General features: G+C 45.1%; 3 protein-coding genes and 1 non-coding gene across 15 annotated transcripts in view; 2 read left to right on the forward strand and 2 right to left on the reverse strand.

Annotated features, from left to right (window-relative positions):
* Window positions 1-10,472, forward strand: CYBC1 (cytochrome b-245 chaperone 1). Of its 4 annotated transcripts, none has more exons than XM_015879922.3 (7): window positions 1-104; window positions 1,510-1,640; window positions 2,908-2,949; window positions 3,933-4,006; window positions 4,734-4,830; window positions 5,340-5,484; window positions 8,088-10,472. In XM_015879922.3, the coding sequence occupies exons 2-7, from the start codon at window positions 1,556-1,558 to the stop codon at window positions 8,215-8,217; spliced, it is 573 nt and encodes a 190-aa protein (XP_015735408.2). In that variant the 5' UTR covers window positions 1-104; window positions 1,510-1,555; the 3' UTR covers window positions 8,218-10,472. The 4 variants fall into 4 exon arrangements, with proteins under 4 accessions (XP_015735408.2, XP_015735407.2, XP_085378878.1 ...); XM_015879921.3 differs by having other exon boundaries at window positions 1-77; XM_085522751.1 differs by lacking the exon at window positions 1-104 and adding an exon at window positions 136-480.
* TRNAQ-CUG (transfer RNA glutamine (anticodon CUG)) lies at window positions 7,555-7,626 on the reverse strand. Its single transcript has one exon. It is a non-coding gene; the product is annotated as a tRNA-Gln (tRNA).
* A 768-nt stretch (window positions 10,473-11,240) lies between the features above and the next one.
* Window positions 11,241-15,640, reverse strand: HEXD (hexosaminidase D). Of its 4 annotated transcripts, none has more exons than XR_014936746.1 (12): window positions 15,549-15,640; window positions 15,359-15,468; window positions 15,208-15,295; window positions 14,970-15,134; window positions 14,501-14,684; window positions 14,352-14,423; window positions 13,668-13,863; window positions 13,349-13,498; window positions 12,746-12,824; window positions 12,569-12,670; window positions 11,988-12,077; window positions 11,241-11,415 (listed from the first exon to the last, which is right to left on the reverse strand). XR_014936746.1 is itself a non-coding variant. In XM_015879917.3 (12 exons), the coding sequence occupies exons 1-12, from the start codon at window positions 15,612-15,614 to the stop codon at window positions 11,247-11,249; spliced, it is 1,404 nt and encodes a 467-aa protein (XP_015735403.3). In that variant the 5' UTR covers window positions 15,615-15,640; the 3' UTR covers window positions 11,241-11,246. The 4 variants fall into 4 exon arrangements, 2 of the variants coding, with proteins under 2 accessions (XP_015735403.3, XP_085378858.1); XM_015879917.3 differs by having other exon boundaries at window positions 13,416-13,498; XR_014936747.1 differs by lacking the exons at window positions 11,241-11,415; window positions 11,988-12,077; window positions 12,569-12,670 and adding an exon at window positions 12,274-12,534 and having other exon boundaries at window positions 12,704-12,824.
* Window positions 15,641-15,684: 44 nt separating this feature from the next.
* OGFOD3 (2-oxoglutarate and iron dependent oxygenase domain containing 3) overlaps window positions 15,685-19,517 on the forward strand; it is a 29,641-nt gene continuing 25,808 nt past the window's right edge. For 4 of the 6 annotated variants that reach the window (XR_014936757.1, XM_085522745.1, XM_085522749.1 and 1 more), the window contains exons 1-2: window positions 15,685-15,745; window positions 15,859-16,088. Coding sequence is in view for 5 of the 6 variants with exons in the window: in XM_085522745.1 (XP_085378871.1) it covers window positions 15,702-15,745; window positions 15,859-16,088 (274 nt within the window). In the remaining variant the exon portion in view is untranslated. The remainder of the gene's footprint in view (window positions 15,746-15,858; window positions 16,089-19,517) is intronic. The other 2 variants (XM_085522747.1, XM_085522748.1) reach the window with 1 other exon arrangement.

Below are 19,517 nucleotides of genomic sequence, written 5' to 3' on the forward strand. Positions count from 1 at the left end.
GAACGCGGGCGGCGCGCCGCCATCTTGGGTGAGGCTCTTCCTTTCCCTTACAAAGGGAGCGATCCCGGGGCGGGCAGGTGAGTTCAGTGCTGTGGTTGTCCTCGGTAAGCACGGCGTTCGGTGTGCTCCGTTATTAGGGCGAGTGAGGCAATCAGCGGGGAGCGGCGGCAGCGGGCATCTCTCGGAGCGGGCAGGTCGGGCTGCGGGCTGAGGCGCAGCTCCCTTTGGGTTGGCTGCCCCGGGCGGCAGCTGAGGCGCTCCCTGCATCCCATGGCACCTCAGCAGCCGGGGCTCTGTGAGGAGCGAGGGGTGGGTTTCCCTGCTGGGGGTTCTGTGCTTTCTGTACCCCCACTCACCCATCTGTGTGGCTGTGCTGTTGGATTCGATGTCCCTCATCGGTTTGAATAGCGGGACTTTGCTGAAGGAGCACGGGGTGGATGGATTTCTCTCAACGGGAATGAGTTTTGCTTTCACCTAAATGTATGTCTTTGTGAAACGCAGCCTGGGTTGTGCAGCACTTTGTGTGTTTGTTTGGGCCCTTCTCAGCTTTTCCTGGACTGTAGTCTCCTTAACAACAACAGCAAGCATCTCTACTTACTGCTAGAGAAGCAGCAATCCTTTCTCTAGGGCAGTTCTGAGGAGCCCAGCTGGTTCCTATGGCACTTGCACCTGGTACACATATGTTCTTAGTTTGTGAAGGTAGTGTTAGGTAGGATGTATTTGCACTGGAGCTCTCAGTCATGTCAGAGTTAAAAGTATCTCATAATGTGGAGTGTAAATGGATGCTCTAAATACTACATGAAATTATCCAGCTTTTAACTGTCTTTAGATGGGCACTTGTTTTCTTGGTCTCTGTTGTTACTGTCTAGGTGGAAGGCATTGGTGTTGCTGGGGGGAGTGGAGCGTTGCTGGAAATTCCTTTTGCTATTCTGAAATAGGCTGGGAAGCTGGGATTGCCGTATACGGCTTTATCTGACACATTGCTGTCAGATTGCTGAGGCTGTAACCCTGCTGTTATGGCCTGGAGAATGAAGAACCCAGTGTCTGTGGTGCACAAGGCTGTGATGTCCTGCTTCAGCTGCCAGCACAGTCTGTGGCTGCTGCTGCACGAAGCACAAAAATGCCATCAAAGGTCTTTGCATTACACTTGCTGTTTTACTAGTATGAAGAATTGCTAATTAATGCATCTCTAATGTTGTTTCAGGTTCTTGTTTTTGACTTTTGCAAGTGGGTTGTGGTAGAAACAAATAGAGGCTTTATTCCCAAAATGCAAAGTTTCTTGGAAAATAGATCAGGTTCCTGTTGTGCAAGTCTCCTCCTCATGACTGTTTTTGTTTGTCTGCCCTTTTACAAATGTGCGTGCTATTCTTCTTGTGAGAAAAAGGTCATGTTCCTGCTCTGGGTGCCATTATAGTCCAGATAAAAGCTTGGTAAGAAGTTAGAACATGGTAGGAAGGGAGAGCGTTGGAGTCAGCAACAATTCTACTTTCTATTTTTGTTTTGTTCCAGCAAGGTTACATGAGTCAGACTGGGCTGTGGGGAGCTGCTCCTGAAGATGTACATGTTGATTGAAACCCGCACGAGTTCCCTTCTTCATCTGATGAGGTCACCTGGCATCAGGTCTTGGTCTGTCTTTGTTGGTAAGTATTGTATGAAAGGCTGAGTCACCCTGTTCTCACCACTGCCTTTTATTTCTGACTTCAGTCCCCCATGCTCATTAAATTCTTTGTTGCTAGTGTTCTTCATTTTATTTCAGAGCTTGTGCTAAGAGGGAGGAGTGAGGATGGACTTGGGGAGGAGTGGGAAGAAAGCTGCCTGACAGAAAGGGACCTTGTTATGTTGATGGACAGCTGGCTGAGTATGAGCCAGCAGTGTGCCCAGGTGGCCAAGAAGGCCAATGGCATCCTGGCTTGTATCAGGAATGGAGAATATGGCCTATGAGGAGAGACTGAAGGAACTGGGGCTGCTTAGTCTGGGGAAGAGAAGGTTGAGGGGAACCTTATTGTTCTCTTCCAGTACCTGAAAGGTGATTGCAGCGAGAGCAGGGTTGGATGTAGTGCTCAGGGCCAGGATTTAGCAGAGGGCTGTTAGAGTTAGGGTAGTGTGGTTGGGTTGTGGTTGGACTCAATGATCTTTAAGATCTTTTCCAACCTGAGAATTCTGTGATTCTTTCTGGCATTTTCTTTGAGGAAGAAGAATCATGACTTGAGCTCCTCCTTTTGTAGAGCCCCTAAATGACCTGATACTTGCTCTTCACTGCAGTAGTTTCACAGTGGGACTGATAATTTTTCAGTCTGTCATCTGCAGAACCTCAGACTCATAGACTGAATTCTCAGGAAGTCCCAGAAGGGCTGGGAAACAACTTATGCTTTATGCCAGGCAGCATACAGGTCCACATTTGTATTGAAAAGAAGTCTGGGTTCTCAGAAATGGCAAAATCTGCACTGTAGCAACGCTCAGTTGCAGAGTCACGCTGCCACAGCTTCCTCCTGAATGGAGGAAGGCAGTTGGTGGCTTCTGACACAATTTGTTGCACAAATTGTACTGTGGCTCCACAGCAGTTAGAGGGGGAAAATAATCTTGATCATGTAAACGTGATAAGCATAAGTGCTCGAAGTTGTACTGTGCTTGAGGGGAAGTATAATGTAATGGTTAGACTGAGTTTCTCTAAAGTTCTGTCACTACCTTTTATTTCTGACTTTGGTTCCCTTTGCTCTTTAATTTCTTTATATTCAGTGTAGGAGATTATTATTGTTTTTTTTAATACTGAGTTCAAAGAAATATAATTGTCTTCTGTAGAGTGTTGCAATCACAAGACCTTGTGGCTTTAATTTATGAGTGCTCAGTATTTTCAGGGAGTTTTTGGAGGTTTGAGTTCCTCATTCTAATTCTCTCCTCTTATTCTAGGAATAGCCTCCATAGGTTTGGCTGCTGCTTATTACAGTGCAGGTAATGGCCTATCATTTTTCAAGAACTGTTTTTCCTGTTGACTCCTTTGTGTGGCTCTGTGCAGCCTCACAAAGGCAGTGTATGTACCTGTCATGCTTTGTGATATGCATATTAGAATCCAATAATAATTCTCCCCTCTGTGTGACTCATGCTTGAATGCTGCATTTCTTAGTCTCCCTGCTCATTTGCAAGAGTATCTTAAGTAATAACACTTAGTCCTCTAGCATTTTGTGCTTTCAGTATGCTGAATGTGATTAGCTGCTCCCCACAGCTCTCCTGGAAGGATGTACCAGGATCGTCTGTCCCCATAATGAAATTATTACCGTGCCTTTGATACTAATGCTCTGTTTCTCTGGAAACAGTTAGATCATCACTGGCAGAGATTACTCATAGAAAAGCACCTTTTGAGAGCAGGCAGCTGGTGCTGCTTGCCCCCAGTAGAGCAGAATGCACCACGTGATAGGTATTTTTCCACCTATGGAATTTATTTTTCAAGCTGTTCTGTGATTCTCCTGCAGCATCCTGTTGAGCTAAGTTTACTAGCATATAAGAACTTACTGCCATTACAGTCCGTATTTATTTGAAGAGCAAAGTTCAGTGAAAGCTGCTTAAAACACCGCCTATATCAGACACCTAAGGGGTTTTTCTTGCAACAGTACTGAGCACAGTTCTATTTTTTTTTCAGTAAGAGCTTGAGTAAGCAAATTATTTAGATAGGCTGCTAGGTGTAAACCTTTCCAGGACAGAAAATAGAAACATTGCCTTGTTAAAAGGGCTGACTGCTTCCTTTTGTGAAGCTCCAGTGAATTATTTGCATTGTCCCTTAACCCTGAAATAATGTACATTGGAGTTAATGGTAAAAATGCTGCTGCATCAGAGAAACCACTTCTTTCCTTGTTGCCTTTATAAGGAGCATGCAAAACTGGTTTGAATATGAAAGAAGGAAAGAAGTTCTAACTTTGTTTACCTTTTGTGTTGTTCAGACAGCTTGGCGTGGAAGCTCTTCTACGTAGCTGGATGCTTCTTTGTGGCAGCACAGAATCTGGAGCAGTGGGAGGTAAGATGTTCAGCACAGGAAATGAGGTTATCGTGCTAGCCCCAAAATGGTTGTCAGGTGTTGATTTCAGCTGATATACTTTACTATTATGCAGTTGAAACAGGCAATTTATGGTGCTGGTTTTTAGGAAACTCTTCAAAATTCTTATGCTAGGACACGAAGGTAAACAGAACACATTTTTTAAAGGGGAGACCTGCCCTTTGTGGCAGACAGGCAGGCAGATCTGCTCTTTGTGTTTTTTTCTCCTCATGTAAATGAATGAAAAAAAATCTTGTTTAGCTGTTCTCCTGATTTGTTCACTTACTCCTAATGATAAGTGACCATTGAATAGGGTGGTTCTGCCTTCCAGGCTACTCAGGCTGTTTTCCATTAGGAAAAAATTGCTTGTGAGCCTTGTTTCTGATCTTTATGATGACTTTATGAGACTTTTTAAGCCTGTAAGAGAGTTACAGGAGCAGCACAGAAGGATTCAGATTTGATTCCAAGCTTTGCTCTTATTACATTAAGAATGTGGCAGGAGGGGCAGGGAAACCAGTTTATCTTCCTTCTAGAAGTAACATAAGAGATATGGTAAAGTCTGTGAAACCATGTGCAAGATTACCGTTTTCATGGTCCAGTAATAGACAAAAGTCACCAATTAAAATAGCTTGGGCTCAGAATTAAAATAGCTGTATACATAGAGAATATTGATTGTTTTTAATACTTTTTTAATTTTTCAATTTTACAGGAAGCTGTATTTGACAAGAAGAAGGGGACAGTCTGCCTAAAAACATTCAACCTTTACAAAAAGATACTTACCTTCTCAAAAGGAGGCAGTGAACAAGGTGAGAGAGCAGTACCTGTGATAGCAGCTGTGATTGGCAGGCAGAAAAAACACCAAGAGTTTACTGTTTGTTTTTCTGTTTTGTTTTCCCTCAGGAATTCTGTACTCAAGTTAGGCACGCTTGTTTCCAGGTCTGTTTTGTTCACAAATAGCTAAAGTCATAATTTGCCCTTTAGGGTCTGGTTGCTTTTTTTTTCAGCTGTTTACCTACTCTGTACAGAAAGAGTTGAAAATCTTTAAAGTGTGCCCATGTAAGAAACCAGTGGCCCCCATTAATTAGGAGGCGATGTACGTTGTTCCTTAGGGCTTTACCAGCTAGTATGTACTGTGTTATTTGTTTGTTTTGGTCCATTGCTTTAGCAGTTCTTCAGTATTATAAGACTAGGTAGTTGTGTGAGGTCAGAGCACCTCAAAAGCACCGAATCCCACCATACAGTGACTAGGACTGCTCCCTAGGAGTTTACTGAAATGCTAATAGTAGATGGCTTTGTTTTCCACATCTGCTTACAGTTGTTGCCCTACTGCATGAGATCAGAGATGTGAATGTGGAAGAGGAGACCGTGCGATATTTTGGGAAGGGTTACCTGGTTGTGCTACGATTTATCACTGGATTTTCACACCCACTGACTCAGAGTGCTGTGCTGGGCTGCAGAAGGTGAAGTGTGGACCTATTTTCCTTTTTAATTACAACTTGTAAAATGGAAAACCAGTCATGTGGGTCACTAATTTCCAGCTATTGAACAAATCATTTTAGCACCATTCTTACGTGCTGATATCACAGAATCACAGAATTGTAGGGGTTGGAAAGGACCTCTAGAGATCATCGAGTCCAACGCCCCTGCCAAAGCAGGCTCCCTACACCACATTGCACACGCAGGCGTCCAGGTGGGTCTTGAATATCTCAAGAGAAGCAGATTCCACCACCTCCCTGGGGCAGCCTGTTCCAGTGCTCCGTCACCCTCACTGTAAAGAAGTTCTTCTGCACATTTGTGCGGAACTTCCTACGCTGTACTTTCATCCCATTACCCCTAGTCCTATCCCCACGCACTACTGAAAAGAGAGCAGACTCACCACTATGGCTCCCACACCTCAGGTATTTATAAACCTGGATCAAGTCCCCTCTCAGCCTTCTTTTCTCAAGGCTAAACAGACCCAGTTCCCTAAGTCTCTCCTCATAGGGGAGATGCTCCAGGCCCTTCACCATTTTAGTGGCCCTCCGCTGGACTCTTTCCAAGAGATCCCTGTCTTTTTGGTACTGGGGAGCCCAGAACTGGACACAATATTCCAGATGAGGCCTCACCAGGGCAGAATAGAGGGGGAGGATCACCTCCTTCGACCTGCTGGACACGCTCTTTTTAATGCACCCCAGTATGCCATTGGCTTTTTTGGATACAAGGGCACACTGCTGGCTCATGGTCAATCTGTCGTCCACCAGGCCGCCCAGGTCCCTCTCAGCAGAGCTCCTCTCCAGCAGCTCTTCCCCCAGCCTGTACTGGTGCATGCAATTATTTCTACCCAGGTGCAAGACTCTACGCTTGCTTTTGTTAAACCTCATCCAGTTGCTTACTGCCCAGCTCTCCAGCCTGTCCAGGTCTCGCTGAATGGCAGCACAGCCTTCAGGCGTGTCAGCCAATCCTCCCAACTTTGTGTCATCAGCAAACTTGCTGGGGGTGGTCACTATCCCCTCATCAAGGTCGTTGATGAAGATGTTGAACAAGACCGGACCATGTTGGTCATCCAGCAAATATCTGGATAATTGAAATCCCCCATAAGTACCAGTGCCTGGGAGTGTGCCGCTACTTCCAGTTGCTTATGGAAGGCCTTATCAACCTCCTCCTCCTGATCAGGGGGTCTGTAGTACACACCCACAACAGTGTCCCCTTTGCCAGCCTGGCCCTTGATTCTCACCCACAAGCTCTCAACTTCTACATCACTCTCCCCCAGGTGGAGTTCAATACATTCTAGCTGCTCTCTCACATAAAGAGCAACTCCACCACCCCGCCTTGCCAGTTGATCTTTCCTAAAAAGCACGTAGCCCTCCATGACAACATTCCAGTCATGCGAGCTGTCCCACCACGTCTCTGTGATCGCAATGAGATCATGGCCACGTGACCGCACGCAGAACTCCAGTTCTTCCTGTTTATTCCCCATGCTTTGTGCGTTGGTATACAGGCACTTGAGAGAGGCAGCATCTCCCCACCCCTCTCCGTGCCTTTTAACTCCATTGTCTGCACCCAGCGAGCTCTGCTTTAAGTCTTGAACTGCCACCTCAGACCCAGCCGCCCTCGTTTTGTCCCCTTCCCCCATCCTACCTAGTTTAAACACCTGTCAGTAAGTCCTGACAGTTCCTCAGCTAGAACCCTCTTACCCCTTTGAGACAGGCTGCTTCCATCTGCAGCTGTCATGCCAGGAGCCGAATAAATTGCCCCATGATCAAAAAAACCAAGTCTCCTATGTCTGCACCAACTCTTCAACCATTTGTTTAAGAGGAGGGTTTTTAGGCCCAACTCAGTATCCCTCTCTACCACTATAGGTACAGATGCAATAACCACTTGCACACCCGTTCCTTCAATTACCCGCCCCAGTCCCCTGAAATCATCTTTGAGAGCCTTCAGGCTTTTTTTACTAACTCCTTCACTGCCAGCCTGAACTGTCAGCAGGGATAGTTGTCAGAAGGGCAGATCAGACTGGGAAGTCTCCCAGTAATGCCCCTGACAAAACTCTTAGGTTCCACCGAGATTTGAACTCGGATCGCTGGATTCAGAGTCCAGAGTGCTAACCATTACACCATGGAACCGCTTGATGATATGGAACCGCTGATATGATTATTATTTGGTGTAACTTTTTCAAACCACTTGCAGCAGGAACTGTGAAAAGAGGATTAATGTGTTCTGACAAAGAAAGAATTGCTTGGCTTGATGTGCATCTGTATGTAGGATGCTGTCAGTCGTGCTCTGTCATATCAGCTGGCCCTTTAAAGGATTGTTCTCAAGAGTCATAGAATGACCAAGGTTGGGAAATACCTCCAAGTTCACCCAGTCCAACCATCCACCTATCACCACTATTTCTCACTAAACCACGTCCTTTAGTGCAGAACTTCAGTAATTCTTGAACACCTCCAGGAATGCAGACTCAGCCGTCTCCCTGGGCAGCCCATTCCAGCACCTGACCTCTCTTTTGGAGAAGAAATTAATGTACGTGTTCTAGTTTCATCAGCACAGTTCTATTAACTCCTACACTGTTTTCTCTTTCCCACAGTGATGTGGAAGCAGTTGCCAAGCTTGTCACCAGTTTTCTGGAATTGGACAGAGCAGAGAGCCAAGGAGATGTCTATGAGAGCAGCGAAACAGAGCCTAGTGATGCTGATGAACCCCAAGATGAATATTAATAGTCATGAGCTGAAGAAAGTGGAGACATTCAAAGATCTGGAAATTACAGATCAGTTGTTCTTCAAGACTGAGGAATTTCATTATGATTTGGGCATTTCTCCTATGTGCACTTACAGTGGGAGCAGTCTGTCTTAGGGCACCTTCATTAGTGCTAAACTGCTTCAAGAGCTGTGCTCCCAATTGTAGAATTGAAAGCAAATTCTATCTTAGTTCCTGGATGTGGACACTGCTGTCTTTTGAACTTTGTCAGCTCGTCACAGTTGCCTAGGAGTAGTTATTTATTATTGTACAGGTTTAAAAATGTACTTTCCCATTAATGAATTGGAGCTATAGATGTAAGCTTCCACTTAATGCAAAGATCTGCAGGTACAGTATATGAAATGCAGAATAGCTGAATTTAACTCAGAACACAGTGCTTTGAGGTTTTTTGAAATCCTGTAAATGAGTGAATATAATGCTAAATTGGTCTTAAGCAGCTTAATTTATGCACTAAGGTGATGCAAGGTAGTGGCACTTTTATATTCTCTACTACTGACTTGCCATTAGCAATGGAAATCATGAGTGATAGTCTGGATTTTTAAACATCAGGTTGCTCAGCTTATCTGACTTAGAATTAATAAGGAGCCATAACTAAGAACCAACAAATGATCATGTTGGTCATTCAATGCCTTTATGTTCTGTTTAACTTCTGGGAATAGACTACCCAAAGAATAGCCTTATTCTAGACTTAAATGTTTACTATTTTAACTGTGTATTTAGGAAGGAAGAAAATAGACATTCCTTCAGGTAGGGTAAAGACTGATGTCAGACACCATGGCAGCCTACGTTTGTTTAGTATTTTGCTGTAGTAATGAGGAGGTAAATAGTAACTTAGGTGTTGTTTTTTAAGATAGCTGGGCTCAGTGTTTGGCTTGGGCCCATGTGCTACTCTGTGTGTACTGCCTTCTGTTCTGACCACTGTTTTCATAAATGGTTAAAATTATGAATTTTCAAGGTACTCTATGAAGTAAAAGCTACCTCTTTTAGTCAACATGTTCTGTCTTGAGCTGAAATGTCATTGTGCCTCTATCAACTTGCTGGTACTACAAGTGCAGAAATTGTAAGAGCTAGAAGTTCCTTTCCTGTGCTAGAACTGCTTATACTCGAGTTTACCAACTTGTGTTAGGAGTTGTATGGAGTTAAGACCTGAATTAGAAAATACTGATAGTTTCCTCTGGGAGGTCTGAATAGCCTGCAAGGTGATGGAGCAATCTGCCTCCATGCCTGCAGTTAAATGTCTGTTGGCCTCTGTTTCTTCAGGACTTAACCCACATTCCTATTAAAAAACACTCTACCTCTAAAGAAGTGAAAGTTATGAAACGATTTCAGTCATGTGTTCCATTGGTAACAGAAACTGTGTACGTTTATCTGACCAAAGAACAGGTTGATCTCACTTCCAGCCATTTGTGAGACCAACACGCTCTTACTGCTGGTTTGAAAGGCTCATCCAAGTGTAATGGGGAGCTGCTCTTGATGCAGCCTGACTGTGGCACCGAACCAGGTGTGTTAGTATTAAATAAGAACTTGTAATCGTGTCAGGTATCAAAACAGACCTCTGTCTGCAGATGTGCTCTTGAAGTACTCCAAGTTTTCTGATTACGTTGCTTTCAGTCTCTGCCTCGTCGTGGGGAAGATACAAATAATGCTGTGGTTTTTCAGTTAAAAATCAGTTTTTTATATAAGTATTTACATTGATTTTAAACCGTGTCCTGCTTCAGCTGAGCTTTTCATCAACCTTCTGTATGTTCTTGACATTAGCATGATGTACATAGATGTCATGCAATACCATTATATGGACTAAACCAAAATGTAAGGAGACCTTCTAGGAGGGTGGAGGACCTACAGAAAGGTATTAGATGGCTTGAGTTCTGTGAGCAATGTTTTGTGGGATAAGTTGTGTTTTTAGTTGACGTCCAATGATCAGTTCCTTTTAGATGCATAGGTGCACCCCTCCCTCTCAGTATCCTGCTAAGAGCAGGCAGGCAGGAGAGAGGAGTGCTGCTCAAATGGCAAAATGGCTTGCATTTGCACAGGTAAGCCATGCTGGCTTATATATTGCATGAAAAGTGCTAGTTCTGACACTAGTAGATTGCTGGGAGGCAAAAACATGTCTGGAAAATATTAGAAATAGCTTTGCTGCTTCAGAATGGAAGCAGGATTTCAGCAAGGCCTTGTGTGTCTCTTTTCTAATTAAAATCTCCATTGATAAAATCAACGTTAATGTGTTCGGTGTTGCTAATATTTTCTTATTGTTGATTTTAGTTATATTAGTGTTAATGGCTGCCTGAAGTACCATCTGGCACCAAGCGCCTGGAGATATGAGGTGGGTGGGCAGGGCAATCACTGATCCTGATCATGCTTTCTTTTCAGAGCTATGCTTGTGTTTCTAACATTCAGTTCAAGAACATATCGGTACCTGTGCTTCCAAGGGAAGACTTGCAAGGAAGCAGTAAATGAAGCAAAGAGGTAAAGGATATTTTGAAGATTCATGATACAGTATTCTTAACTACATGACTTTTGAATTGTTTTCCTTGTGTTGATTATCTTCACGTTCCAGTTAAGTCCTAAAATATCTTCCTATACATTTCTGGAGGTTCAAGATGAAAACAAAGTAACTTAGCATTTTTCCCTTGTATTCAGTAGACTTTGATCATGCTTAAAATTTAGACAAAGCTGCTGTCAGATTTACTGTGTTTGGGGGGGAAATGTTTTCTGCCTTGTAAATAACAGCTGAATTCTGACTCCTGATCTTCATTGTGCAAGGAGAGCAAATGTTACAGGGCAGGTGACTCAGGGCTCAGCAGTGTTAGAGGACAGTTATTATAGACTCACAGCCTATTACCTTGATAAATTCCTGTCAGCCCTCAGGTCACTTGTTTAATCACAGTTGTTGGTAACTCATAAGATGACAAACTCTAGTTATGTGACTACTTGTGCATGTCCACTAGCCATGTTTCCCACTGAGTAAGACAGACAAATTAAAACATGTCTAATTTTGTGCTTTTATTGCTTTATCTAAATCATCCACCACTTGCTGCAGCTTTTCTAGGCTGGGGTGGACATTCTCCTCCATCCACTCCTCTATAGTACACTTGTGGAAGACTTGCTCCATGGCTGCCTGCAGGTCTTGCACCACAGCGTTCCACTTGGACAGGAGACTGACCAAAATCAAGAAAGAAAGGAGAAAATGATCACATTTGCAGGCGAGTTTTGTCTCAAGAGAGGACAAGCTTACTAGGGCTTTTCAAGGGGCTACAAAGAGGATCCAGTCTTTCAGATGATTTGCAGAAGCAGCATCTGTAAGAAACGCCTTAGCACAAACGGCAAAGCATTGATGTGTTTAAGTACTGTAAATCCTAGCAAGTCTTTTTTGGAAAGCACACACAGTGACAGGAAAGGGGTCTGGTTTTATCCCAAGCTCTGCCTGGATCCTGGCCCCTGCTGTGTTCCCACACTGAGGCACACAACTTTGAGATGCAGGAGTCATTCCATATACAAGGGAGGGCCTTCCAGAGAATCTGTACTTGTACTTGCTAAATTTATTCAACAGAAGGCAGATAAAAATAAGCCTGCTCTTCTATTTAAATGTGCACTCTGAACACATTGCACTGATTGATTTTTAACTGATCCTTCTCAGTAAAGTATGTAAAGAGGCGAGGGCTCAAAGCTGTAGGAATTTGCCAGCCTGAAAAATGACAGACTTCTTCCTCTGTAAAATAGGTGGTGTTACCTTACTGCGTCTGGCTGAAAGTGATGCATTATTATGGGATGAATAATCTTCCTTTTTCTGTGGTAGGGACTGAACCAGCCTGTGACATACCTGAAAATGTATGTTAGTATGAACAGTCTGTGAAACAGCAATAGTGTATTTGTAGACAGAGGGACGTGATTGAGCTTTAGCTTTATCTCACAAATGGATAATGACTAAGGAGTAAGTAAATTTAGGGCTATGTATCTTTGGAACTGGCTTGTAGAAGACTTTGTGGCAGACAGTAACAACTGATCACCTGCTGCAATTTAATTTTCACTTCAAGTTTGTTTTTTGGTAACCATACAAGTCAAAATATTCACTTTAAGTTCTAATTCAACAAATAATCTGACTACTGAAATAAAACAGCACGTACAGTTCAGGAATTGAGCTGAATTCAGATATTAAGTTCTGCTGAGATGTCAGTATACAGGGTGCAATGCCTGAAATATAGTGCCTAATGTTTAAGTGACTTGTTGGAGTTCCCTTCATTTGTGGCCCATTTCTAGGTGATGCAGCCCCCACGCTCCTGTGGACAGAAAAATCAATGTAAACCTTAGTACCTGTTCCTCTCCAGAAGTTCATCCACTGATGACTTGAGGTAGAAGCTAACTTCTGTCACGAGGGTAAGAATATTGCTGCCAGGAAAGGTCCCTGTGCTTGTGCTGTCCAAAGAGATCATTAGTTTCTGCACTTACCATGTGCTGTGAAGTGTCTGAGTCCAGCAGCTGCAATTTTACCTCATGAAAGTATCCAGTTCCAGATTGGACATTCCCAGGAGCTTTTCCACGTTTTCTTTAACCTTTTCAGAATAGCCACCTGGGCAGAAGACATCAGAAATAAAACAAAAAAGCCTTCATAACACAAGTGCTCAAAAAGGGACTTTCAGTGTCTTAGTTAAGCATAAGCAGGTTGTGTTTTAATGTTCTGAAAAGAACTGCAGACAGACAGAAATAACAGATTGATTGGCAGCTGCCTTTGAAGAAGCCAGAAACGACAGGAGGATTTTACAGAACACGTTACTTCCTAGATGCGCTTTACAAAAATGCATTAGTTAATTTCTACATGTAAATAACATCTAAATGTAATTAGTCTCACGAACCAGCAAAGTTTGAAATTAATTATGAAGAAAGCAATTCTTAATTCTTTCCAGTATGAGTTTTGTGTTGATTTACAGATTAAACATAACATGATTGGAATACCATGGCTATTTTTAAGTGTGTAGGCAGAGAGGCTTCCCTGCTGCCACACTGCAGGCAGGTGAGATGCATAATCTATGGTTTGTAATTCGGGTCATGATCAGATAGTGAAACCACCTCAAAATGTAAGAAGCCTGTGCTAACCTTAGGGCAAGGTCATTTCACTGCTGTGTTAGGCTTTAGCTCAGAGAGAATAAAGTTGCCATTGTACCATTCTCCAGTGCTTGCAGACATACAGCCAATGATGGTATTGCCACGGGGAAAAGCTCACACAAAACAGAGAAGTGATCGTACCTAAAAAAGAAAACATTCACTAATTAGACATGCCAGCTGGGTGAAGTGGAGCAGTAACTGATAGGAAGGATTCCAGCGTTGTCATGTTCCTTTCTAAAGCTCCAAGTTCCTTGTGCATCTCAGGGAGGCTTGGGTGGAAGTCAGCTTCATGTTCTAAGCTGTTCCTTACCTTTGCCATCCAGTCAGCGCGATACCTTGGAGCACATCAGCAGGGATGCTGCTTGCCACTTTCAGCCACTGAAGGTTGTTTTTTAAATGGTGTCCAATAAGTGTTAGAGACTGATTCACTCCTGTAGCTCCTTTAAAAGCACTAGCAAACCACACCTGGGAGAAGCCACATCTGCGATACTTTTCTATAAGAAGCACTGAAATAAGACACAAAAGAATACCTGTAGGACATGTTTTTCTCCAATTTTCAGCCATGTCTGCAATGCTCCAGTTAATGAGAACTCTGGACTATGAATATTTCTGTTAGAGAGGGAGCCATGAGTTCTACTGGCATGGAAGCATCTGGGGCATTTCTGCTGGTAATACACATGTACTAAATGCATCACACAATTTAATAAGAGGAGGGTAAATCTCCACTTGTCTCAAAAATTAGCTGCTGTTCTTTTATTGGAGGACCTTCTCTGCCTTGAAGGAGTAGTTCACAAGAATTCTCACATAATAAGGGCTGCACTCTGCCTGTGTAACACTTTCTTTTCCCTCCTCCCTTCAGGGATCAGCACTGATCAGACTTTTGTTGTTGTTCCCAATATGGCACACATTGGAAACCTTCAAAAAAAGCTTAAAATGATAGTAAATAATCAATCAGGTAACAGAGCTCTTCCAAGCACCTTAGAAAAGTACAAACCTTTGCCCTCCACATCCAGGTCTGCTGTATAGTCCCATATCATAGGCTGCACCAGCTGAGGAACCCCGGATTCTAAAAGGAGCAGAGTTTCTTTTAAATCATAGAAAAAGAACAGTTAAAAGTGACTCACTCCATCACAGCTGACACACCTGCCAATGTTTCCTCGCTGATCCCTCTCAGCATGTCATCCCACATGATGGGAGTCACAGTGGGGTAAGATGAAGCCACATAACTTGCAACTGCTTTTATATGGGATAAGCACAGCTTCTCTGGCGTGTTCCCTTCTTGTTGCAGCCACTGCTTGGACTCCTCTCCTTCACCAAGGTAGTAGACCTGAAACATCAAGCAAATAACCCTGATCTCCTGTATAGGAATAGGAGGAACGCATTTGATACAGTGTCATGCAGTAATACAGTATTCACAAACTATCACAGCTGTAACACACTGAGCAGACACATTTCAAAGTGCCTTTGGGTGCTGGAAACATTGCAAGTATCGACCCGCAGGACATCTGGCACTGACTAAAGATGTTACAGAAGGGAAGTTTCATAGAGTAATAACGATTTATTAAGATCCCATCACTCCTCTCTCACAGCAGCTCCCCGTCCCGCACCTCACCTCATCGCAGCCGATGTGGAACCACCTCAGGTCCCGGTGCAGCTCCATGACGCGGTCGATCATGGCTCGGACAAGAGCCCGCGCCTCCTCCTTGTGCGGGTTGAGGGCGTTGGGGAACATCTTCACCTCGCGGAGATGCGCGAACTGCTCGTGCTTCAGTGCGAACTGCGGAGGGACGGAGCCATGGCAGGACGAAGCCATGGCACTGGGATGAAGCTGGTGGGGTGGGTCCGCTCACCTCCATGTGCCCGAAGCTCTGCACCAGCGGCACCACCTCCAGCCCCAGCTCCGCGGCGCGGCCCAGCAGCTCCGTCAGCTCGGTCCGGCTGTGAGGAGAAGCGGTGAGTTCCGTGCCGAGAGCCGTGCCCTCCATCCCCGCCCCATGTTACCTGTAGGCGTGCGGGGCGCTCAGCGCCTCCAGCGGCGCCGCGTAGGGAAACGCGTCCTCGTACTCCAGCAGCAGCCCGGTGGCGCCCATAGCGCGGAGCAGCGGCAGCACCTGACGGGGGCAGCGGACGGGCGGTGAGCGCGGGCCGAACCGAGCCGGGTTGAGCGCTTCATCCTCCCGTCTCCCCTGACCTCGGCCAGGTACGCGGCGCGGGGCGGAGCGCCCTTCATGTCCAGGTGCACCAGGCGCTGCCGCATCGCGCTCGATGGCTCCGGCCGCTCTCGCTCCTCCCTGCGCTCTAACCCGGCAGCCTGAGCGCGGCACGTCGAGCGCATCGCTCCGTCATGGCGGCCGCGGCGGTGAGGAGGAGGCGGCGGCAGCAGGGCAGGTACGGGAGGGAGGGATGAGGGGCAGCGGGTGAACGATGGCCGTCTGATGGCTGTGTGATGGCTGTGTGATGGTTGTGTGATGGTTGTGTGATGGTTGTTCCGCTCCCCGCAGCGCACTGAGGAACGCGGACCCGCAGGGGGAGCGCAGTGGGCGGCTGTGGGCTGTGTGCTTCGTCGTCGCCGTCGCTCTGGTCGCATTGTCCGGCGTTCTCCTGGCGTGGAGCTCCCGCAGCGCTGAGGATGGAGTCGCCGAAGTGTTGGCCCGGCGCGGGGAGACGCTGCTCGACAAGTTCGTGGAGGTGCCGTGCTCCGGGGACTACGATGGGTACCGCAGGTTTGAAGGTATTTGGGGATGGAGAGTGTGTGAGCAGCTGGCAGCGCTGCATGCACAGCTCCTCTCCATCCCGTGCCTCCCGTGGGTCTGACCCTCAGCCTGCCGTTCTCTTCTGTGGTCACAGAGAGCAGTGAGAGCCCCATTGGTGCTCTGGGAGATCAACTACACTCAATCTCTCTTCCCGATTTGCAGAGTCTTATCTTAAGAACCACTTCAAAGCACTCCTCCTGTGAAAGAGCAGCTCAGCTCTTGTTTCAGCCTGCCTGGAAGTCTGGCTGTGTGTTAAGTGGGAGGTGAACTGTTCCATCCTGGGAAAAAAGCCTTTATTTCCTAATATTTGAATCACAGGGTCATTTAGGTTAGAAATGACCTCTAAGATTATCCAGTCCAACCATCAACCTGCCCCACTGCACCTGCTGAACTGTGTTCCTCGATGCCTCATTTGCCCTTATCTTGAAAGCTGTTATCTAAATCTATTTCCTCTTTAGCTCTTAGACAAATCTGTTCCCTTATCTGGTTTGTTATGTGACTGACAAAAGCTTACTGACGCGAAGCTGGAGGTGTGTGTGAGCTGGAGTGAGCTGCTTGGAGCAGAACAGCTCTTCCAGTGCAGTCATCAGCCTGCAGCCTGGCTGTGCTGCCCCAAGGATGGGGGGTGGAAGGGGAAACTGCCTGGTCCTGGTCCTGGTGCTGTTGGCCCAAAAGTTGATAACAAAACACAAGGGGGGCTTGTGTTCTTGGCAGCCCCAGTAGCCATTCTTCATGCAGGAACTTCAAGGGCTGAGGAATGAATGGATGCGTTCTGTGTTCTTGCAGTGTGAAAGGAACAAGTGTGCCCTCTCTTGACTGCATATCCAAAGCGGGGATGTGCTGGAGACACATGGGGAGGTCGCATTGGATGCGTTTGTACTCGGTGCGTTTGCATTCGGTCCGTGCCCGCCAGAGTGTGCCCGTGAGCCGCCCGCTGCGTGCATTAAAGCTTGGGGAGGCTGTCCGCAGCTTTAATCGCTTCGTTGAAAACAGCTTTTTATTACTGAAGGGCTTTTATTCCATCTTTACTCTGTCGTGGCGTTCACAGCTGCTGGTGCTGGGTCAGGAGGCGCATTGCCATCACCACTTGGTGTCTGTCCATAGTTCAAATGAGCTTTTTATGCACCTGCCCCTGCTGCCCCTCGATCAAGTCCGACAGAGCATCTGGTTTGCTTCAGTAGATAGCGGTGGTTGGTGTCAAACAGCCTTATTTCCGTACTCCTGCATCCAGAGCTGAGTAGTTTATTAGATAAGTTGAGTGATTTTGTTTGCTAGGCACAGCTTTGCAGAAGCTACTGGCTACTCTGTAATGCAGGCCTATATTCTCATGAGTGCAGATATATCCAAATGCTACACAATGTAACCCTCATCCTCTCTAAAGCTAGTTCTGCTAAATCCTGACTCCAGTAGCAGCCTTTCCAGAAAGGTAAGTAGTCCTGTTCTGTTGTTTGCAACCAGAATTATAGAAAACAAATCTATTCTGAAATAGGAAATCTTTGCTAGTGTCCTTTCAGGGGAGTCATGCAAAAAAGATTCTGTTCAGATGAGTTGCTCTGGAGTATTGAATTTCTCCTTTGAATTTCCTTTTTCCCCACATCTCTCCTTAAACACGTGCTTTCCCTTATCTCTAAGAGTTTTCTTTGCCATTCTTGCATCAGAGTCCTTTTCAGTGGCAAAAGGAAGGTCATTCTGCTCTTTTGCATCTATCAGTCAAGACAACTTCATTGGTTTTCTGTGCTCAGCTTTTTCCTGAACGTCTCAGAATCTCATTTTTGTGTCAGTCTGTTATCTCAGTCTTTTTTTTTTTTTAAATCCTGTTTTGTAACAGAATAATAATAAGTGTACTGTTGCTTTCTGAACGTGCTTTATGAATTTGTTGGCATCTTTATACCCATAGAATGTTAGATAAGGTGTGGAATACAAGGCATGTGATTTGGGATTGATGGTAATAATTCTGCATGTCTTTGGTGAATGGATCTTATGGTTCCTAATGGAATGTCTCATAAGTGTTCTCAGTTCTGGCAACCCAAATTGGTTCCTTTTTTGGCTGTTTCTGTACACCTGTGAGTGTTAAATTGATGAAAGCTGTTTCTTCCTCAGCCGTTTGTCACATTGTAGGGATGAACGTTTTCTAGTGTGGTGGCAGAGATGTTTCATCCTTGCCATGAGATGCTTTTCAGCCTGGCATTCAAAAGTGAAGAGCCAGTTTTTAATCTACTGCTGCACACACGATGGAACCTTTATGGGCTTTAGGAGGGATTAGAAATAGTTGGCAGTGTTTACTGGCTGCTGCTCATTGCCATTCATGACTGCTAGGTTATATGCTACAAAGGAATATAGCATTTTCAGTGCTTGCTTGCAGTATTTTATTGGCAATTGGTCTTTCAGATTGAGAAACTGATTCTAGGATTTCCATGAAGATATTGTCCTGCCTTTCAGATTGCAGGGGGGGGGACAGTTACAATTCTAAGATGTGGTACAGAACTCCCTCTCTCCTCCTTCCCCCTCCCCCTCCCCAGTTCGTAGCTTAACACAACTTTTCCATGTGGAAAACCCTCATCAGTTGAATTTCATACCTGTGGGAAATTTGCCCTTCAGAATAGCTGGGTTCTCAGATGCTTGCTGGGGTTGCCCTTGGTGTCTCCAGTTTAAATACACATCAAATAAGTGACTTTTTCTAAGGGAAGTGTGCAGTTGGGACGTGTTGCCAGCACTCAGGTTTTTCACCCACATCTCATGGCTTTTCTTTCTTCTCAAGGTGCTGCTGTAATTGCAGGATTTTGCAGTGTGTCTGAAACAGCCAAAATGAGTCCAGTGCGCCTGTGTGAAGCCCTGCAGAGCACTTGTGCTGTGGCAAGATTTCTTTTTGTCACTCTGTGCTTATTGTTATCATCAGTTGCTTTTGATCAGAGCAGACGGATGCTTCTGCCTTGCATGGATGAATGGAATTCTTTTCCTCTTGCGGCAGTGCTTTGTGCCCTCTCCTTTGTTCTGAGGAACAACTCTTTGAAGAGGAGCTCAGCAACAGGAAAGTGTGTTGGCGAATGTCAGAAATTGAACCTTCGTTCAGGTTTTTCCATTACTTCATAGCTATAAATAGAGTTTCCCCAGGAAAGTGTCGATACAGACCTTGGGATGTTGCATTAGACTTGGAAATGATCTTATTTCTTGTTCTTGCCCAAAGGCTGTTGTGCACTAGACTTGTAGTTTTAAGAGAAATTTCATCTATTCTTCACACATCTTGCTGCTGATCCTTTTCAACGAGCTTTTAATATCAAATGCTAGGTTACTCTGCAATGAATTTTAAATGAATTCTTTTATTGTAGGTCTTTTTAATGTAAAGTCTGTTATAAAAAGTTGCCCTTTGAGGTCTGTTTGTGGAGATACCACATTCAGGATATGATTTG

Source organism: Coturnix japonica, chromosome 23, assembly GCF_054131305.1.
Source record: "Coturnix japonica strain WE chromosome 23, WE-NBRP24, whole genome shotgun sequence".
In the NCBI taxonomy this organism is placed as follows: Eukaryota; Metazoa; Chordata; class Aves; order Galliformes; family Phasianidae; genus Coturnix; species Coturnix japonica.